This window comes from Paroedura picta, chromosome 1 (genome assembly GCF_049243985.1).
Source record: "Paroedura picta isolate Pp20150507F chromosome 1, Ppicta_v3.0, whole genome shotgun sequence".
In the NCBI taxonomy this organism is placed as follows: domain Eukaryota; kingdom Metazoa; phylum Chordata; class Lepidosauria; order Squamata; family Gekkonidae; genus Paroedura; species Paroedura picta.
The window spans coordinates 180688623-180704085 of record NC_135369.1 but is presented as its reverse complement, the minus strand read 5'-3'; the positions used below and the strand labels follow the sequence as shown (position 1 = coordinate 180704085).

Genomic DNA, 15463 nt, shown 5'->3' with positions numbered 1-15463 from the left:
TGCCATTTTTTCCCCCTCAGAGCGAGCGAGGATAGCAACGAACCAGCAAGGCTTGATTCACCCAGAGAGGCTTCTCCAGTTACAGTCCCTCCACAGAAGTGCTTTAAAGCTCCCCTAAGTCGCCAAGCACAACACAACCCCCTGTTTGCAAGTTCCTTTTATTTTCAACTGAAAATCACACCCGTGTAGGTGGGGGGGATTTTTTTTTCACTTGGGGGAGCGTGGTAACGATGAATCACAAGCTCACACGTCAGCTAGATGGGTCTCTCCGTTGCAATGAATCAACGCATATTCGTTGCAACGTGTGTGTGTGTGTCTTTTTTTTAACTGTCCTTAAAGGGAAAGGGGCTTTTCTGGAGCATGATAACAACTGCCCATTGGCAACCAGGTTGATTGACAACCAGGGGCGGGAACAAGCACAGAAAAAATCTCTTCCTTTCTAGCGATTCCTGCAAGACCGGAAACCTGTGGGGAACGAATGAAATGCTACTGGATTCCACTACAAATGAAGGTATGCAGAACGCCGAGATTCCACTATTTAAAATAGCGTTTCCGCTTTGTGGAACCAATTGGCAACAGAAATTTTCATCCCTACTTATATCTGATGAAGGGAGCTTTGACTCTTGAAAGCTTGCACCCTGGAAATTGTGTTCGTCTCTAAGGTGCTCCTGGGCTTGAAACTAACTGTGAAGCAAATTATTAAAGGCATTTTAATGGGTTAGTGGCTCATCCTGTCTGCCCTTAATCCAGGAGCATATCCTTGGATTTTGTTCCTATTTTACACTAAGAGCTTGCAACGTTTGTCCCGAAACTCAAACCTCATCTGCTGAACAAAAATACAGCTTGGAGGTTACTTCCATTGTCCTTAAGCGATCTAATTGCTTCTTTTTAAAATATCCCATTGCTCAGAAATGTGATGAGCTCTGGGAGTTTGATGCTCCTTCCCCCTAGTTCATCATTGTCCTTTAAAAAATATGCTATTCCTTTTCTTTATTTCACTGCTCTCTTTCCCAAGATAGCCGGGAATGTAGGCCACCTCATAACCCACATAATAGGCCAGACAGCATCCATGGTGGCTTAACTAGGGGGAGGGGAATGCTTCCAAAGACATCCTTATATAATTAACCACATGCTCATTTTTACGTAAATAATTATGTCATTCATCTGAGTGAAGCCTTCTGAAGGTGCCATCTTCTAAATAGGTTAGATCACCTGCGAAGGACAAGAAAAGAATTTGCCTTCCTTGATTACAGTAAAGCAGTGGTCCCCAACCTTTTTTTGGCTGGGTACCGGCAGGGCGACAGCCACACCCGCGCATCGCGCACGTGCGGCCGTGCTGCACATGCGGCCGTGCTGCACATGCGCACATGCGCACTGCGCAGCCGAAACCGCGCATGCGCAAAAGTGCCGCGCGTGCCTGATTTCGGCCGCGCAGCACGCATGTGCGCATGCGCGGCCGGGCCACGCATGTGCGATGCGCGGCCCGGCCCTTATTCCCTCTCCCCGCCCTCCCGCAGTAAGAAGCTTCCCGAGCCGCACGCTTGCGGCCTGGGAAGTTTTTTACTGTGGGGGGGGGAGAGGGAACTGCGGCCCGGCGCCCTGGCCTTTATGGCCCGGCACCGGGCCACAGACCGCAGGTTGGGGACCACTGCAGTAAAGGACCTATAAAAGTGGAGTGGTGGGGGAAGAAGGGTTAGCTGCGAGGACTTCTAATCCGGCGAGCCACGTTTGATTCCCTGCTCCTCCTCCCCATGCAGCCAACTGGGTGACCTTGGGCTTGCCACTGCACTGATAAAGCTGTTCTGACTAGGGTTGGCCACTTCGGCCACCAAAGTGGTTTGTGCCTGAAGCAACCAGTGCTGTGCCACGGGGAGGGGGGGAGCTCTGCGCCTGTGTGTGTACGCCGACTGGCGTGCTGATGCAGGTGTCACCCCTCCCCCCACACTGCAGCGCTGGCTGCTCCGGGCGCAAACGGCCAATTCAGCGGCTGAAGCGCCCAACCCTCGTTCTGACCAAGCAGTAATATCAGGGCTCTCTCAGCCTTACCTCCCTCACAGGGTGTCTGTTGTGGGGAGAGGAAAGGGAAGGCGACTGTAAGCTGCTTTGAGACTCCTTCGGGGAGAGAAAAGCGGCATATAAGAACCAACTCTTCTTCTTTAGTAATAGCAGGTCTCTCTCAGCCTCACCTGCCTCACAGGGTGTACGTTGTGGGGAGAGGAAAGGGAAGGCCATTATAAGCTGCTTTAAGACTCCCTCGGGTAGAGAAAAGCAGCATATAAGAGCCAACACTTCTTCTTCTTCTTCTGACCAAGCAGGGCTCTCTCAGCCTCACCTCTATCACAGGGTGTCTGTTGTGGGGAGAAGAAAGGGAAGGCCATACTTGGATAGGTGAGTGAGGTCAGGGCATCTGTGACAGTGGGTCCCGACCAGAAGTCCTGGGTCTCAGCAGATGCCTTAACTCGGGTTATGCTGACACCGGCCCCTGATCACCAGACCTAACGGCCATGCCGTCTAAGATCCATTCCCTTGCTCCAGTCTCAACATTACAGATGGCATCAATTGTCAGGCTAATAGCTAAGTCAGGGTTGACCATGGGAGACCTCCAAGCAAAATGTGGGTCACTTGAGGGAGGCCGACAATGGCAACCACCTCTGAATGCCTGTTGCCTCTAAGTCAGCTATGAACTGAAAGCACATCCCAACCATAACTTTATGTTCAAGCCTTATTCCCTTGTTCAATATACGTGCTACACTGGTCTTTACTGCTTTATTGTTATAATTCTGCAATGTACCCTGTGGCTCAACAAGAAAGGCAGGTGATAGATGAAGTAAAGAAATGAAATAAATAATCTTTTTTAAAAATTGCAACTGTAGGGGAATGATTAATTTCAAGTGATATACTCCTTTGTTTACTTCAGAATGTGTACCATTTTCAGCTTTTTCTTCTTCCCCTGCAGAGGACAATAATTTAAGGCTCCGTGGTTCACCACGGAGCTTTGGGAGAGAAAGAGGGAGGTTAGACGGCTGGAGCAAGTGTGGCAGAAGATTTACGACAAAGCGGCAAGAATATCTTATGACACACTTATGAGGGCGTCTGAGAAGGCGGTGAAAGCTGCAAAGTGTAAGAGGTCCCACTATCACAGAATATTTCCAACCCATGGGTAGCCAACCTCCAGGTGGGGCCTGGAGATTTCTTGGAATTACTGCACATCTGCAGACTAAGATCAGCTCCCCAGGGAGAAATGGCTACTTTGGAGGGTTGAGGCAGGTATCCCTTTGAAGCCCCGCTTACAAACTCCACTTCACTGGGCTCAACCAACATAGTCTGTTGCTTGGCTGGTGATGTCTGACCTTCTGGAGCCTGGAGCCTACTGCTGGCAACTGCAGTTCCTGTTGTTGTCCTCAAAGTCAAATCATTACCTAATAAAGCTGGAAAACCTAGTTCCCCCCAAAGTCTCACCATCTACTTTCCCGTAAACCCTTTTTATGTGAACTCCCAAGCGAACTCCACTTGAAATTCTGGGCCACTGATGCCTTTTATTTCATAGGACCTTCATGGCAAATTCCAATTTTTATTTATCAGGCCAGGATTGAGCAAAATCACTTCAGTTCCTATGTCTCTCCAGCCAGTTGCCAGTTTACTGTTTACAGTTCCAGAGTCTAAATTTTCCTTATTTAGATCTTCCTGCACTTTCCAGACTCTTAGGACCCTTGCTGGTCGGTCTGTCAGTTTGTGCCAAAAAAATTAAAACTGTTGCTGGTAAGGGCTGGCCAGCTCCCACAGCCCAGGTGGGACACACCTGTGCTCCTCCAACCCAACCTCAGCTTGCAAGACTCGACAATCATTTATACTATCCAGTTGGTCAGTCTCTCTGTTTTGCCCCAAAAATACAAACTGTTGCTGGTAAGGGAAGTCTCTACCATTGTCTCTACTATTGCTGATCATCTCTAGACTATTATGATCAGCTCTGCAGGCAAAAAAAAAGTCCTCTTCTGTAGGACTTTGAGACATGGTACCGTTTAGAGGCTCCATCTCCAAACCTCAAGGAATATTTCCAACTCAAGGATAGCCAACCTTCAGGTGGAACCTGGAGATCTCCTGGAATTACAGCTCATCTCCAGACGATAAAGATCAGCTCTCCAAACAGAAATGGCTGTTTTGTAGGGAAACACTTGAGGCCTACTGCGCAGGGTTGCCATGCAGATGAAACAAGGAGGGAAATAACCCCTGCAACAGTATCCAGTTTCATCAGCACAACAACCCAGCGCTGTAGGCCTGAAATGTTCAGAATGTTGTGGAGAAGAGACATGCATGGCTTGGCTGCATCTTCCCTCCAGCAGTGAGGCTCGCCCCAGCAGTATTGTAAGTGAGAAGGGGCTTTCCTCAGGCCTCCCTGCCAGCCAGTGGTACTGGAGAAGGGGAAAGCTTTCCCCCCTCAAAAGGAAAGCACACCCATGCCCACAGGCTCCCCTGCATTGCTCTTGGAAGGAAAAGCTTCCCTCCCCTCCGGCCTGTTAGAGGCTCCCTTCACAGCAGGCCTGAAGGGAAGGGGGTGTGTGCAGAATCCTGAGCAAGAGCAGCCATTGGCCCTGAGTGGGGGATGTTCCACCAATAGGAGGCTTCGGAACCTTCGGTGTTTTGTCAGGGTATACAGTCACGATTTTATGTATATAGATTTCATGTATATAGATAACCACATATTAAAGTGGCATGTAAGAAGCAATTTGCAACTCTCTCTCTTTTTAGTATTGAGTGTATCTGCAGTTTTGCTTGAAGAAAACATGTATATTGTTACAGTAATAAACATGCCAAATGATTTAATTTTATATGCTCACTAAGTTATAAATGAAAATGATGCATTTTATGTCACTAAAGCCATAAAATAAGTTTAGGGTTGAAAAGAAAACTAGTATTGCATAGATCTCCCCCCCCCCATTCCTCCAAACCCCAGAATTTCTGTAAATTCTTAAATCTCTAGTTTTTTTCTGAATGCTTTCCTTTACTTTCTACCATTTCGTTCTCTCTGTCTCACAAGGTTAGCATTTTCCTTCTTAATCACATTTGTCTTTTTAATGCAATGGAATAATTTCATCTTAACATTTAGTGAAAATTGTTCTAACTTTTACCATAGTGGAAGAGAACCAACTAAAACATGAAAAGGAAATCAGAATTAGATAAAGGAGAGCTACTCGTATAATGTTATACCTCTTATTGCTTTTACCAATTTCTGGGCTTCCACAATGATGGTAACCATAATGAACTCACTATTAAAAAATTGAATTTACATAGTACTTTTTAAATCAAATTATTTTAAAAAATCAACAATTAGGTATGCAAAAGGGAATTTGAGGAGCAGGTTGCTAAAGCATTTTAAAAAATAGATCTGGAGCAAGAAACCAGCTAGCAAAATAGTTGGGTCTTTGGATGACATAGGAATACAGGGATTGCTAAAGGAAGATGGGGAGATGGCAGAAAATCTCAATGAATAATTTGCTTTTGTGTTCACTATGGAAAGTATAAGAGCCTCTTGTGGCGCAGAGTGGTAAGGCAGCCGTCTGAAAGCTTTGCCCATGAGGCTGGGAGTTCAATCCCAGCAGCCGGCTCAAGGTTGACTCAGCCTTCCATCCTTCCGAGGTCGGTAAAATGAGTACCCAGCTTGCTGGGGGGTAAACGGTAATGACTGGGGAAGGCACTGGCAAACCACCCCGTATTGAGTCTGCCATGAAAACGCTGGAGGGCGTCACCCCAAGGGTCAGACATGACTCGGTGCTTGCACAGGGGATACCTTTACCTTTACCTTTATGGAAAGTGTGGGGCCTGCACCCATGCCGCAGCTCCTATTTTCAGAAAGGGAGTCTGAAGAACTGAGCCAAATTGTGAGGACTAGAGATGAAGCTCTAGATCTACTGTGGAAATTAAAAATCCTTAAGTCTCCAGGTCCTAAGAGCATACAGCCAAGGATTCTTAAGGAACTTAGATGCGAAATCATTCATTTGAGAATGAGGTGGCTGGATGAGTCACTGAAGCAGTCGGTATGAACTTAAATGGACTCTGGGAAATGGTAGAGGACAAGAAGGCCTGGAGGATCATTGTCCAAGGGGCCGCGATGGGTCGGACATGACTTCGCACCTAACAACAACAACAAATATGTAACCTATCACTAAATTCAGCTGCTATACCAGAAGAATGGAGAGAAACAAATGTGATGCCAATTTTTAAAAAGGGATCAAGAAGGGAACCAGGAAATTACAGGCCAGTCAACCTAACATCTGTCCCAGACAAATTAGTAGAAACTGTAATCAAATATAGAAGTGTTAGGCACATAGAGGGACAAAGCCTGCAGAGGGGAAATCAGCATGGCTTCTGAAAAGGGAAGTCCTTCCTCACCAACCTTTTAGAGTTCTTTGAGGAAGTGAACAAGCCTGTAGACAACAGTGACCCAATAGACATGATATAGCTGGATTTTCAAAAGGCTTTTGACAAGGTACCTCACCAGAGACTCCTGAGTAAAAGTCATGGGATAAGAGGACAGGTTCTCTTATAGATTAAAGACTGATTAAACGGCGGAAAGCAAAGAGCAGGAATCAGTAGACTGTTCTCATGGTAGGACAGAAGTAAGCAATACGGTCCCACAAGGATCAGTCTTGCAGCTAGGTCTATCTAATTTATTTGTAAATGATCTGGAACTAGGGCTGAGTAGTGTAGTGGTCAAGCTTTCAGAAGACACAAAGTGATTCAGGATGGTGGAAACGGAGGCTGACTGTGAAGAGCTCGAAGAGAATCGCCACAAACTGGGTGAGTGGGTGACAACGTGGCAAAGGAAACTCAGTGCTGGTAACTATCAGGTGATGCACATGAGGACATTAGATCCAGCTCTCTGCAGGGGACTCTGCTAGGAGCTTAGGGTTGTGGCTTGATTCTTACTTTGGGCAAACATGCACTCAGGGCAGTGAAGACAGCATTTTATCACCTACGCCAAGCCCACAAGCTGGCCCCCTATCTCTTCCACTCTGACCTTGCTGCTGTGCTCTGTGCAATGGTCACTTCCAGACTGGACTACTGCAATGCACTCTGCATTGGGCTGCCCTTGAGGACACTTCGGAAGCTTCAGGCTGTCCAGAATGCGGATGCTAGATTGCTGACTGGTCTGCAAATATAACATCACCTGCAGTGGCTTCTGGTCAGCTTCTGGTGCAAATCTGAAGCACTGGTTTGGACCTATATAGCTCTCAGTGGTCTGAGACTGCCGTGCCTGCAGGACTGTCACTTCCTGTATGACTCTCCCTACCTCCTTAGAGCATCGTTACAAGGCCTTCTACAGGGGGCTGCACCACAATCTGCCCACTTGTCAACCAACAGGGCATGGGCCTTTTCAGTGGTTGCCTCTTTTCTCTGGAATCAGCTCCCCTACGGTATCTTTCAGCATCCTGTATGGCATGTGAGACTGCTTTGTTTTGTGCAGCCTTTGATTAAGGCAGGGGTAGTCAAACTGCAGCCCTCCAGATGTCCATGGACTACAATTCCCAGGAGCCCGCTGCCAGCGAACGCTGGCAGGGGACTCCTGGGAATTGTAGTCCATGGACATCTGGAGGGCCGCAGTTTGACTACCCCCGGATTAAGATGATGAACTTGGGCAATTGTTTTAATCAAGCAATTTTTTTAAATATTATTATTTCAATTGGTTTTATTGTCTATTTATTTTACATTTGCTCTTATTGTATTTTAAAATGTGGTAAGCCATCCTGAGTCCTGTGTGAGGAGAGCATGCAGGGCAGAAATAAAATAAAATAAAATAAATGCACAACTGGCAGACTTGACGTTTATGTGGGTATCTCATCTGAAGAGGCCTGTAGTCAGGGATAGATTTAAGAGGAGAAGAAGAAGAGCTGTTTTTTTCTACCCCACTTATCACTAAGTAAAGGTATTCCAAAGAGGCTTAAAAACACTTCCTTCCCCCACAACTGACACCTGTGAGGTAAGTGGGGCTGAGGAAGCTCTAAGAGAACTGATCCGCTAGAACAGCTTTAAGAGAACTGTGACTAGCCCAAGGTCACTGAGCTGGCTGCATGTGGAGGAGTGGGGAATCAAACCCAGTTCTCCAGATTACAGTTTGATGCTCTTTAACCACTACACCACGCTGACTCTCAGCCAGTAATCATGGCTGACTGACTACTGACAGACTGGAAAAGGTAGTATCAATTCTGCATCCGTGTGTTGAATCCAGGGAGAAGCATCAGTCTCCCCCATGTTGAAAGTGCCGCGCACGCGCGATTTCGGCCACGCATGGCGCATGTGCGCATGTCTGATGCGCAGGCGTGGCCGCGCATGTGCGGCATGTGCAGGCGGGCAGTTGCCCTGCCGGTCCCTAGCCTCGAAAAGGTTGGGGACCACTGGTCTAGAGACTGATGGTATTAATTCCAGGAGTTCTCCAGCCACTCCCTGGAGGTTGGCTACCCTAAGAGGATGAGGAGGAGCTGGCACAATCCCTAACTCAAAAGCCAGAAAGGGGAGGACATCAGCTCTGTAGGTGGACGGGTTGGCCAGTGAAAGGCTGCCCAAGCAGCTGAGCAGGGTAGAAAGATGGGATTCCCCGCCCCAAGAGATCTCATGGGTCCCCGCCCCTTGTAATAATTGGAAAGGGGCTTCCCCTATGTTTTGCATGAAGAAGAAGAAGAGTTGATTTGTATACCCTGATTTTCTCTACCTGAAGGCGTCTCAAAGCGGCTTACAATTGCCTTCCTTCCGTCTGCCCACAACAGGCAAGTGGGGCTGAGAGAGCTCTGAGAGAACTGATCTGCAAGAACAACCCTAAGAGACTGGCCCAAGGTCACCTTGCTGGCTGTGTGTGGCGGAGTGTAGAATCCAACCTGGTTCTCCAGATTAGAGTCCACCACTCTTGACCACTGTATCCCACTGGCTGAAGTAACGTTTTAGAATCCTAAAGAGCTATTGGGGAGGAATTCACTTTTCAGCCCAGTTTAAAGATCAGCCTGAGGAGCCCCAGAAAACACCCTCCCTGATGCAAGATTGCAGAGTATGTAGTGCTTTACACCGACATTATAAATGCTGGACATATTCTACAGCAGCCTTTCTCAACTTTTTTTACCCTTGAGAAACCCCTGAAACATTCTTGGAGCTCTGAGAAACCCCAGAAGTGGAGCAATCGTGCAGAATATGGTTGGGAAGCAGAGCTGTGGACACGCCCACCTGGGGCCCCTCCCCTTCCCCCCTCATTAGCCATGGGGGGGCAGGTCCACATGACCCTATATGTTCATATCACCTGATAAATATTGAACACATTAAAAAATATATTAGGAATGAACTAATTTCCACCCATTTGGGAAACGCTTCCAGGGCGATCAAGAAACCCCAATTTTCCCCTGGCAGAGAAAGCCCTGTTCTGCAGGGTCAAATTAAAACTTACCCTAATCCATCTATCTGCCTCTAAAGGTGTTAAGAAAAGGTTGTCAAAATGTGCTGTTTGCATAGGTAGGCAAGTACCGAAAGCATGCTTGCATTCCTGGAGCTTGATTTCAAGAGGCTGCCATCTGTCCCCAGGCTTCATTCTTCTCCCCCCCTCCCCCTTTTCGGAAAGAGTCAAGACCAAAGAAGAATGCAGCCACTGCCTCTCTCTCTCTTCCCGGTGGTACCCTCCCTGTAGCAGAGTCCCACGGCTAGCTGATGAAACGAACAAGCCGTGGGGAGGAGGGCAACTGGAAACTTCAAGGGGGCAGGACTTCCCAACGCCGCTTCGATCCCCTGAATTGCACACCCGAATCACCCAAATCCTTTCCAGGCGCACTGAATAACTGCTCTCTCCAGAATACCACACAGAGGAAAGGGGAGTGCCCACTTAACACAGGGGGGAACAACCCGCTTTCAGCCTGTATAACAACCATCATCATCAGTATTTAATAACATGCATACACAAACAATTTGCCATTCTCCTGTAGGTGAGTCCCAGCACCTGGAGTTTGCAGAACAGGGAACCAGAAATGGTTCACAGCAAAGTCACCGTTTCCCGAAGCAGCAGAGCGTACAAAAATGCAGGCCTCCTTCTTCTGCAACATTCTGCTACCTCTATCCCCGCTCTGGATTAAAAAAGGCACAATTGCACCATCTACCCAGCATATAAAATCCTGCCGGCTGCACTGCTCCGAGGAAAAGCAACAAGCTTGCCCGTATGGAGCGAATCAACATTTGCCCTTCAGGGAATCAATAAAGGATTGCAGCGTGCCTTTCTCGGACACCGATGTCTTTTTTTCGGGTTTTTCGTCCAAGGCGCCTGGCTGAAATTCGCAGAGTCCCAGGAGCCAAGTCTGGGACCGTGATAGCGCTCCTTCGTTCTCGTCTTGGTTTTAAAATCGGAGTCGCCCGGTCGGTTGCCCTTGAAGCTGCCCTTTACCCACATTCCTGCAGACAGAACGGAAAGCTCGCCTCTGTATTTCCAAGTAGCTCTCTCACCGGAGCCTAAACCCCAGCACGCTAGCAAGACAAAGCTCCGGAAAACGAGCGGGGCTAAATACAGAAGTTCTCCGACTACAATAGACAGGTGCCACTTGCATGTGTTTAAAATGGAAAGTCACACACACCCCCTCACCCTCACCCTCCCTCACACCCCCCCCCCATCCACGATGACTTATTTGGCACCACGTCGCATGAGCAACTGCTGAGACACAAGCACACATGTAAGAAAACAGCACAAAGCCCCCCCCCCACCCTCCGTGGAGACCCCCGTGGAGACTCCCGAGTGGCCTTTGAACTGGTACTTACAGCATTTGATGAAATGGTAATGAGACATTCTTTCATCTTAGGCGGATGTCTTGTCCCTAGTTCCGACGTCTCCTTCGGCTACCGCGGTTACGACCCAGAAATGCATAATTTAGAGCTTTCCTTCAGGTATCCAGTTCAGCCCTGAGATGTATTATTCATCGCAGTGTGTCTGCTATAAGATCCTGCACCCTTCCCCGAGTCATTCTCCTCCGCTGCCCCTGCCGGCAGCTGGCATTCAGGTGAGCCGCTCTGTGCCTTAAGCCGTGGGGCTCTGTCACCCGTCACTGTCGCATCCTTTTTGACTGACAGCCTTCCTTAATCCCGCGTCCCCGGGAAGAGCCGGAATTAATCGGCGTGCCGTTCAAGCCACATGTCTCCGGCTCCGAGACGGGCTGCTGCAGTGCGGCTCACGCAACCCTGCTCGTTAATGGCTAGGCGATCGTGCGCAAAGGGAAGTACCAGAGGTTCCGGCGAGGTTCTGTGCAAGAGAAACGTGGCCGGATTCTTTGCTGCCGCGAAAAGGGCATTATTTTTAGCCGCCACCAGATGCTGCGTGAATGGGGAACTGATCTCACTGGCCCGAAATAGCCCCTTTTCAGCACAGCAGCAGGGGGAAGGTGACAAGTCACAGTTGGCTCGGGATCTTTTGTGCTTGCCGGACTCAGATCGGAGCTGGTTTGACACAGGGGAGTGGAGGCAGGAGAAGGGGGAGTCACCGGGGAGGGGCAACGCTTGCATTTGAGCACCTGCCCTGTCCTGTGGGGCTTCAATTGAGCCATGGGCTTTGTTCGTGGGGGAGGTGAGGAGAAATGGCAGGCGGAATGGGAGCCATAAAAAAAGAAGAGCTGTTTTTTGTACCCCACTTTTTACTACGAGGAGGAGTTTCACAGCAGCTTACAATCACCTTCCCTTCCTTTCCCAGTGAGGTAGGTGGGACTGAGGAGCTCTGTGACTGGTCCAAGGTCACCCAGCAGGCCCCATGAGTCTCAAAGCGGCTTACAATCACCTTCCTTTCCTCTCCCCACAACAGATGCCCTGTGAGGGAGGTGAGGCTGAGAGAGCTCTGAGAGAACCCTGACTCTATCAAGATCACCCAGCAGGTCTCATAAGTTGGTGTACAATCACCTACCCTTCCTCTCTGCACAACGGACACCCTGTGAGGTAGGTGGGGCTAAGAGAGCTCTGAGAAGAACTGTGACTAGCCTAAGGTCACCCAGCATGCGTCATGACTCTCAGAGCGGCTCACAAACACCTACCTTTCCTCTCCCCGCAACAGATGCCTTGTGATGTAGGTGGGGCTGAGAGGACTCTGAGAAGAACTGTGGGCCATTTCGCACGGCTTCAAAGTAGCAGAATGGTTGCTATTTGGAAACGCTACTAATTTGACATAACCCACGACGTCGTAGACAATCTGCAACAATCCTGAAACCAATCAGCAAAAAGCGCTTCGTTGTGGCGCTTTCAGGGGAATCCAGAAAAGTGGATTCACCCTCCGGATAGCGATACACTCCTGCAACCAATCTGCAACAGTAGCGCTAAAGATCTGTGCGTTACCATTGTTGCTGGTTCTTCAAACTCCCTCCCCCTGGCTCTCTCCTCCAAACTTCCGGCGAAGCGATCGCCATTTTTTTTTCTCCGAGCGAGCGGGGATAAACGCACCGGCGAGCCTCTTTCTGTTTAGAGGCTTCCCTGGCTTCAGTCCTTCACCTTTAGTCACTAAGCACAAACAACTGAAAAGCCCGTTTGCTGAAATAAAGTCCCTTTATTTTTTACAAATAAATTCAGCCGAAAATCGGGCCCGTGAGAGGGGGGGGGATTTTTTTTTTTATCACTCGAGGCAGCGTGCAAATGATCATACAATCAAACGACAGCTCACATTAGGCAGCTGGATGGGTCTCTCCGTAGCAACGAATCTACCTAGATTCATTGCTATGGGTCGTTTTTTTTTTTAAAAAAACCTTTCTTAAAGGGAAAGGGGCTGTTTGGGAGCATGCTAACGGCTGCCCATTGGCTGCTTGACGGCCAGGGGCGGGACGAGCTTGGCAATAGCGCTTCCTTTCTAGCGATTTCTGCCGAGACCGGAAGCCTGTGGGAAACGCTAAAAAACGCAACTGATTCCACTACAAAGGCAGGTATGCATAACGACGAATTCCACTATTTTAAATGGCGATTTTTCATCCCGCAAACAATTTGCAACAAAGATCCCTGTGCGAAAAGGCCCACGGGGCTTTTCTCCAAGGACACACAGCAGACCTCGTGAGTCTCAAAGCAGTTTACTATAACATGCCCTTCCTCTCCCAACAACAGAGAGAGCTCTGAGAGAACTGTAACTGGTCCAAGGTCACCCAGTATGCGGAGGAGTGGGGAATCAAACCTGATTTTCCAGAGTAGAGTCTGCATCCAGCTGGGTGACCTTGGGCTCACCACAGCACTGATAAAGCTGTTCTGACTGAGCAGTGATATCAGGGCTCTCTCAGCCTCACCCACCTCATAGGGTGTCTGTTGTGGGGAGAGAAGAAGAAGAAAAAGAAGAGTTGCTTCTTATATGCCGCTTTTCTCTACCTGAAGGAGTCTCAAAGCGGCTTACAGTCGCCTTCCCTTTCCTCTCCCCACAACAGACACCCTGTGGGGTGGGTGAGGCTGAGAGAGCCCTGATATTCCTGCTCGGTCAGAGCAGTTTTATCAGTGCTATGCCGAGCCCAAGGTCACCCAGCTGGTTGCATGTGGAGGAGCAGGGAATCAAACCTGGCTTGGCAGATTAAAAGTCCGCACTCCTAACTACTACACCAAGCTGGAGGGGAATTGTAAGCTGCTTTGAGACTCCTTCAGGTAGAGAAAAGTAGCATATAAGAACCAACATAAGAAGAGCCCTGCTGGATACATAGTGGCCAACCAGTTTCTTTTGGGTTGCCAGACCCTCCCAGTGAAGATAACCTTATTTCCAACTGACACAACCTCTGGGGTGCCTCTAAGCCTGGAAAATTATTTCAGGGGCTCCTCCATGGTCAAAAGGTTGAAAAAGGCTGGTCTATCCTGTTCAAGATGGCAAAGGGGTAGCTGCATTACTCCTTGCCAAACAAAACAGAGAACCAGGGGTTCCTCAAACTTTAAGGCTTAAAGACCCGACAATATTTATTTCAATGTGAGCTTTCACGAGACTTCCTCGGATTTATCTGAAGAAGTGAGCTCTGTCTCACAAAAGCTCATATCAAAATCAAAACACAAACTCTCCTCTTGTTTGCATTTCACACTACTTGTATTATCCAACAAACTCAGGAAAAAACACTGTGAGATAATCAGTAATTAGTTTTTATATATTAGATTTTAATCCTGCGTTTCAGCCAAATCTTGACTTCCAAGAACCAAAACCTGATACAAACGACAATAAATTTGTTCTTTAGGGAGATGATCCCCAGCAGAACTGGATCCAGGCATGAAGAGGCATTGCCTAGCCACTGCCCTACACCTACAGCTAGATAAAAAGATCAGTTCCCTCAGAGAAAATGTCCAATTTGGAGAGGGGATGCCATGGCATTATACTCCACTGAGGTGGCCTGTGTGGCCCCTTCCAACTCTATGACTCTGTGCCTCTATGATCTTTTAAATATACAGTGAAACCTCAATGGGATGACGCAAATCCATGAATTGCCCATTACGTAAGAACATATGAACATAAGAATAATAGTCTAATCAAGCATCCCATCTCACACAGTGGCCAACCAGTTCTTCTGGAGAGCCAATAAGAGACATAGAGGCTGAGGCCTTCCTCAAATGCTGCATTCTGCCTCTGGAATTCAGAGGATTAGTGCTCCTGAATGTGAAGGTTCTCCTCAGTCACCATGGCTGGTAGCCACTGATTTTCCATGTCAAGTGGAGCCCTGTGGTTTCCATCTTCAACTTACAAAGCCACAGCACGAACATAATTTGCTATCTGTTTAAGTGCTGGTCCATTTATACAAATAATTGCAGCCACAGGCAACAGGGGTGGGGAGCATACAGAAATAACAGGATAAGGCAAACAAATCGAACTAAAACAGAAATAAATGCAATAATTCTGTGTCTTTCCGAATTAAACATTGCAAGATGTTTCTGGTCCATCTGCTTGGAGGATAAGTCATTTCACATGTGTATGTTCCACAGAGGAAAGGTGGAAAGGTATATAATCCACTCTCACCAGATCTTGGAATCTGAGCAGGGTCAGGCCTTGGAGAGGGAGACCACCAAGGAAGGCTCTGCAGAGACAGGTAAACCACCTCTCCTTCTCACTAACCTCGAAAACTGGGATCTCCCTAAGACATTTCATGTGACAATTGACAGTACATGAACTAGAATCACATTAGAATCTCACTGAGCTGGAAGAGACCACAGAGGGCCATCCAGTCCAGCCCTCCACCTTCTTGGGGATTTAGAAACCACACACTCCTGACAGGTACTCATCCAAACTCCCCCTGAAAACTTCCAATGAAGGAGACTCTGGGGCAGCATATTCCATCTAAAACAGGTCTCACTGTCAGAATATACATATTATCTTCAAGGGCTATTTATTTATTTATTTATTTATTTATTTATTTATTTATTTATTCATTCATTCATTCATTCATTCATTCATTCATTCATTCATTCATTCATTCATTCATTTATTTATTTATCCAAAAGAAGTGGTTCAGCGAGGAGGTATCTAAAAGAGGTA

At 47.9% G+C, this 15463-nt stretch overlaps 1 protein-coding gene across 3 annotated transcripts in view; it reads right to left on the bottom strand.

Annotated features, from left to right (window-relative positions):
* The window catches only part of MYO16 (myosin XVI), a 167649-nt gene that overhangs the window by 116930 nt on the left and 35256 nt on the right, over nucleotides 1-15463 (bottom strand). The window contains exon 1 of one of the 3 annotated variants that reach the window (XM_077314403.1): nucleotides 10774-11279. The exons of the other annotated variants lie outside the window; for them this stretch is intronic. Coding sequence (XP_077170518.1) covers nucleotides 10774-10801 — 28 coding nt within the window. The 5' untranslated portion in view covers nucleotides 10802-11279. Of the gene's footprint in view, nucleotides 1-10773; nucleotides 11280-15463 lie in introns of those variants that run through there. 3 annotated transcript variants of the gene reach the window in all.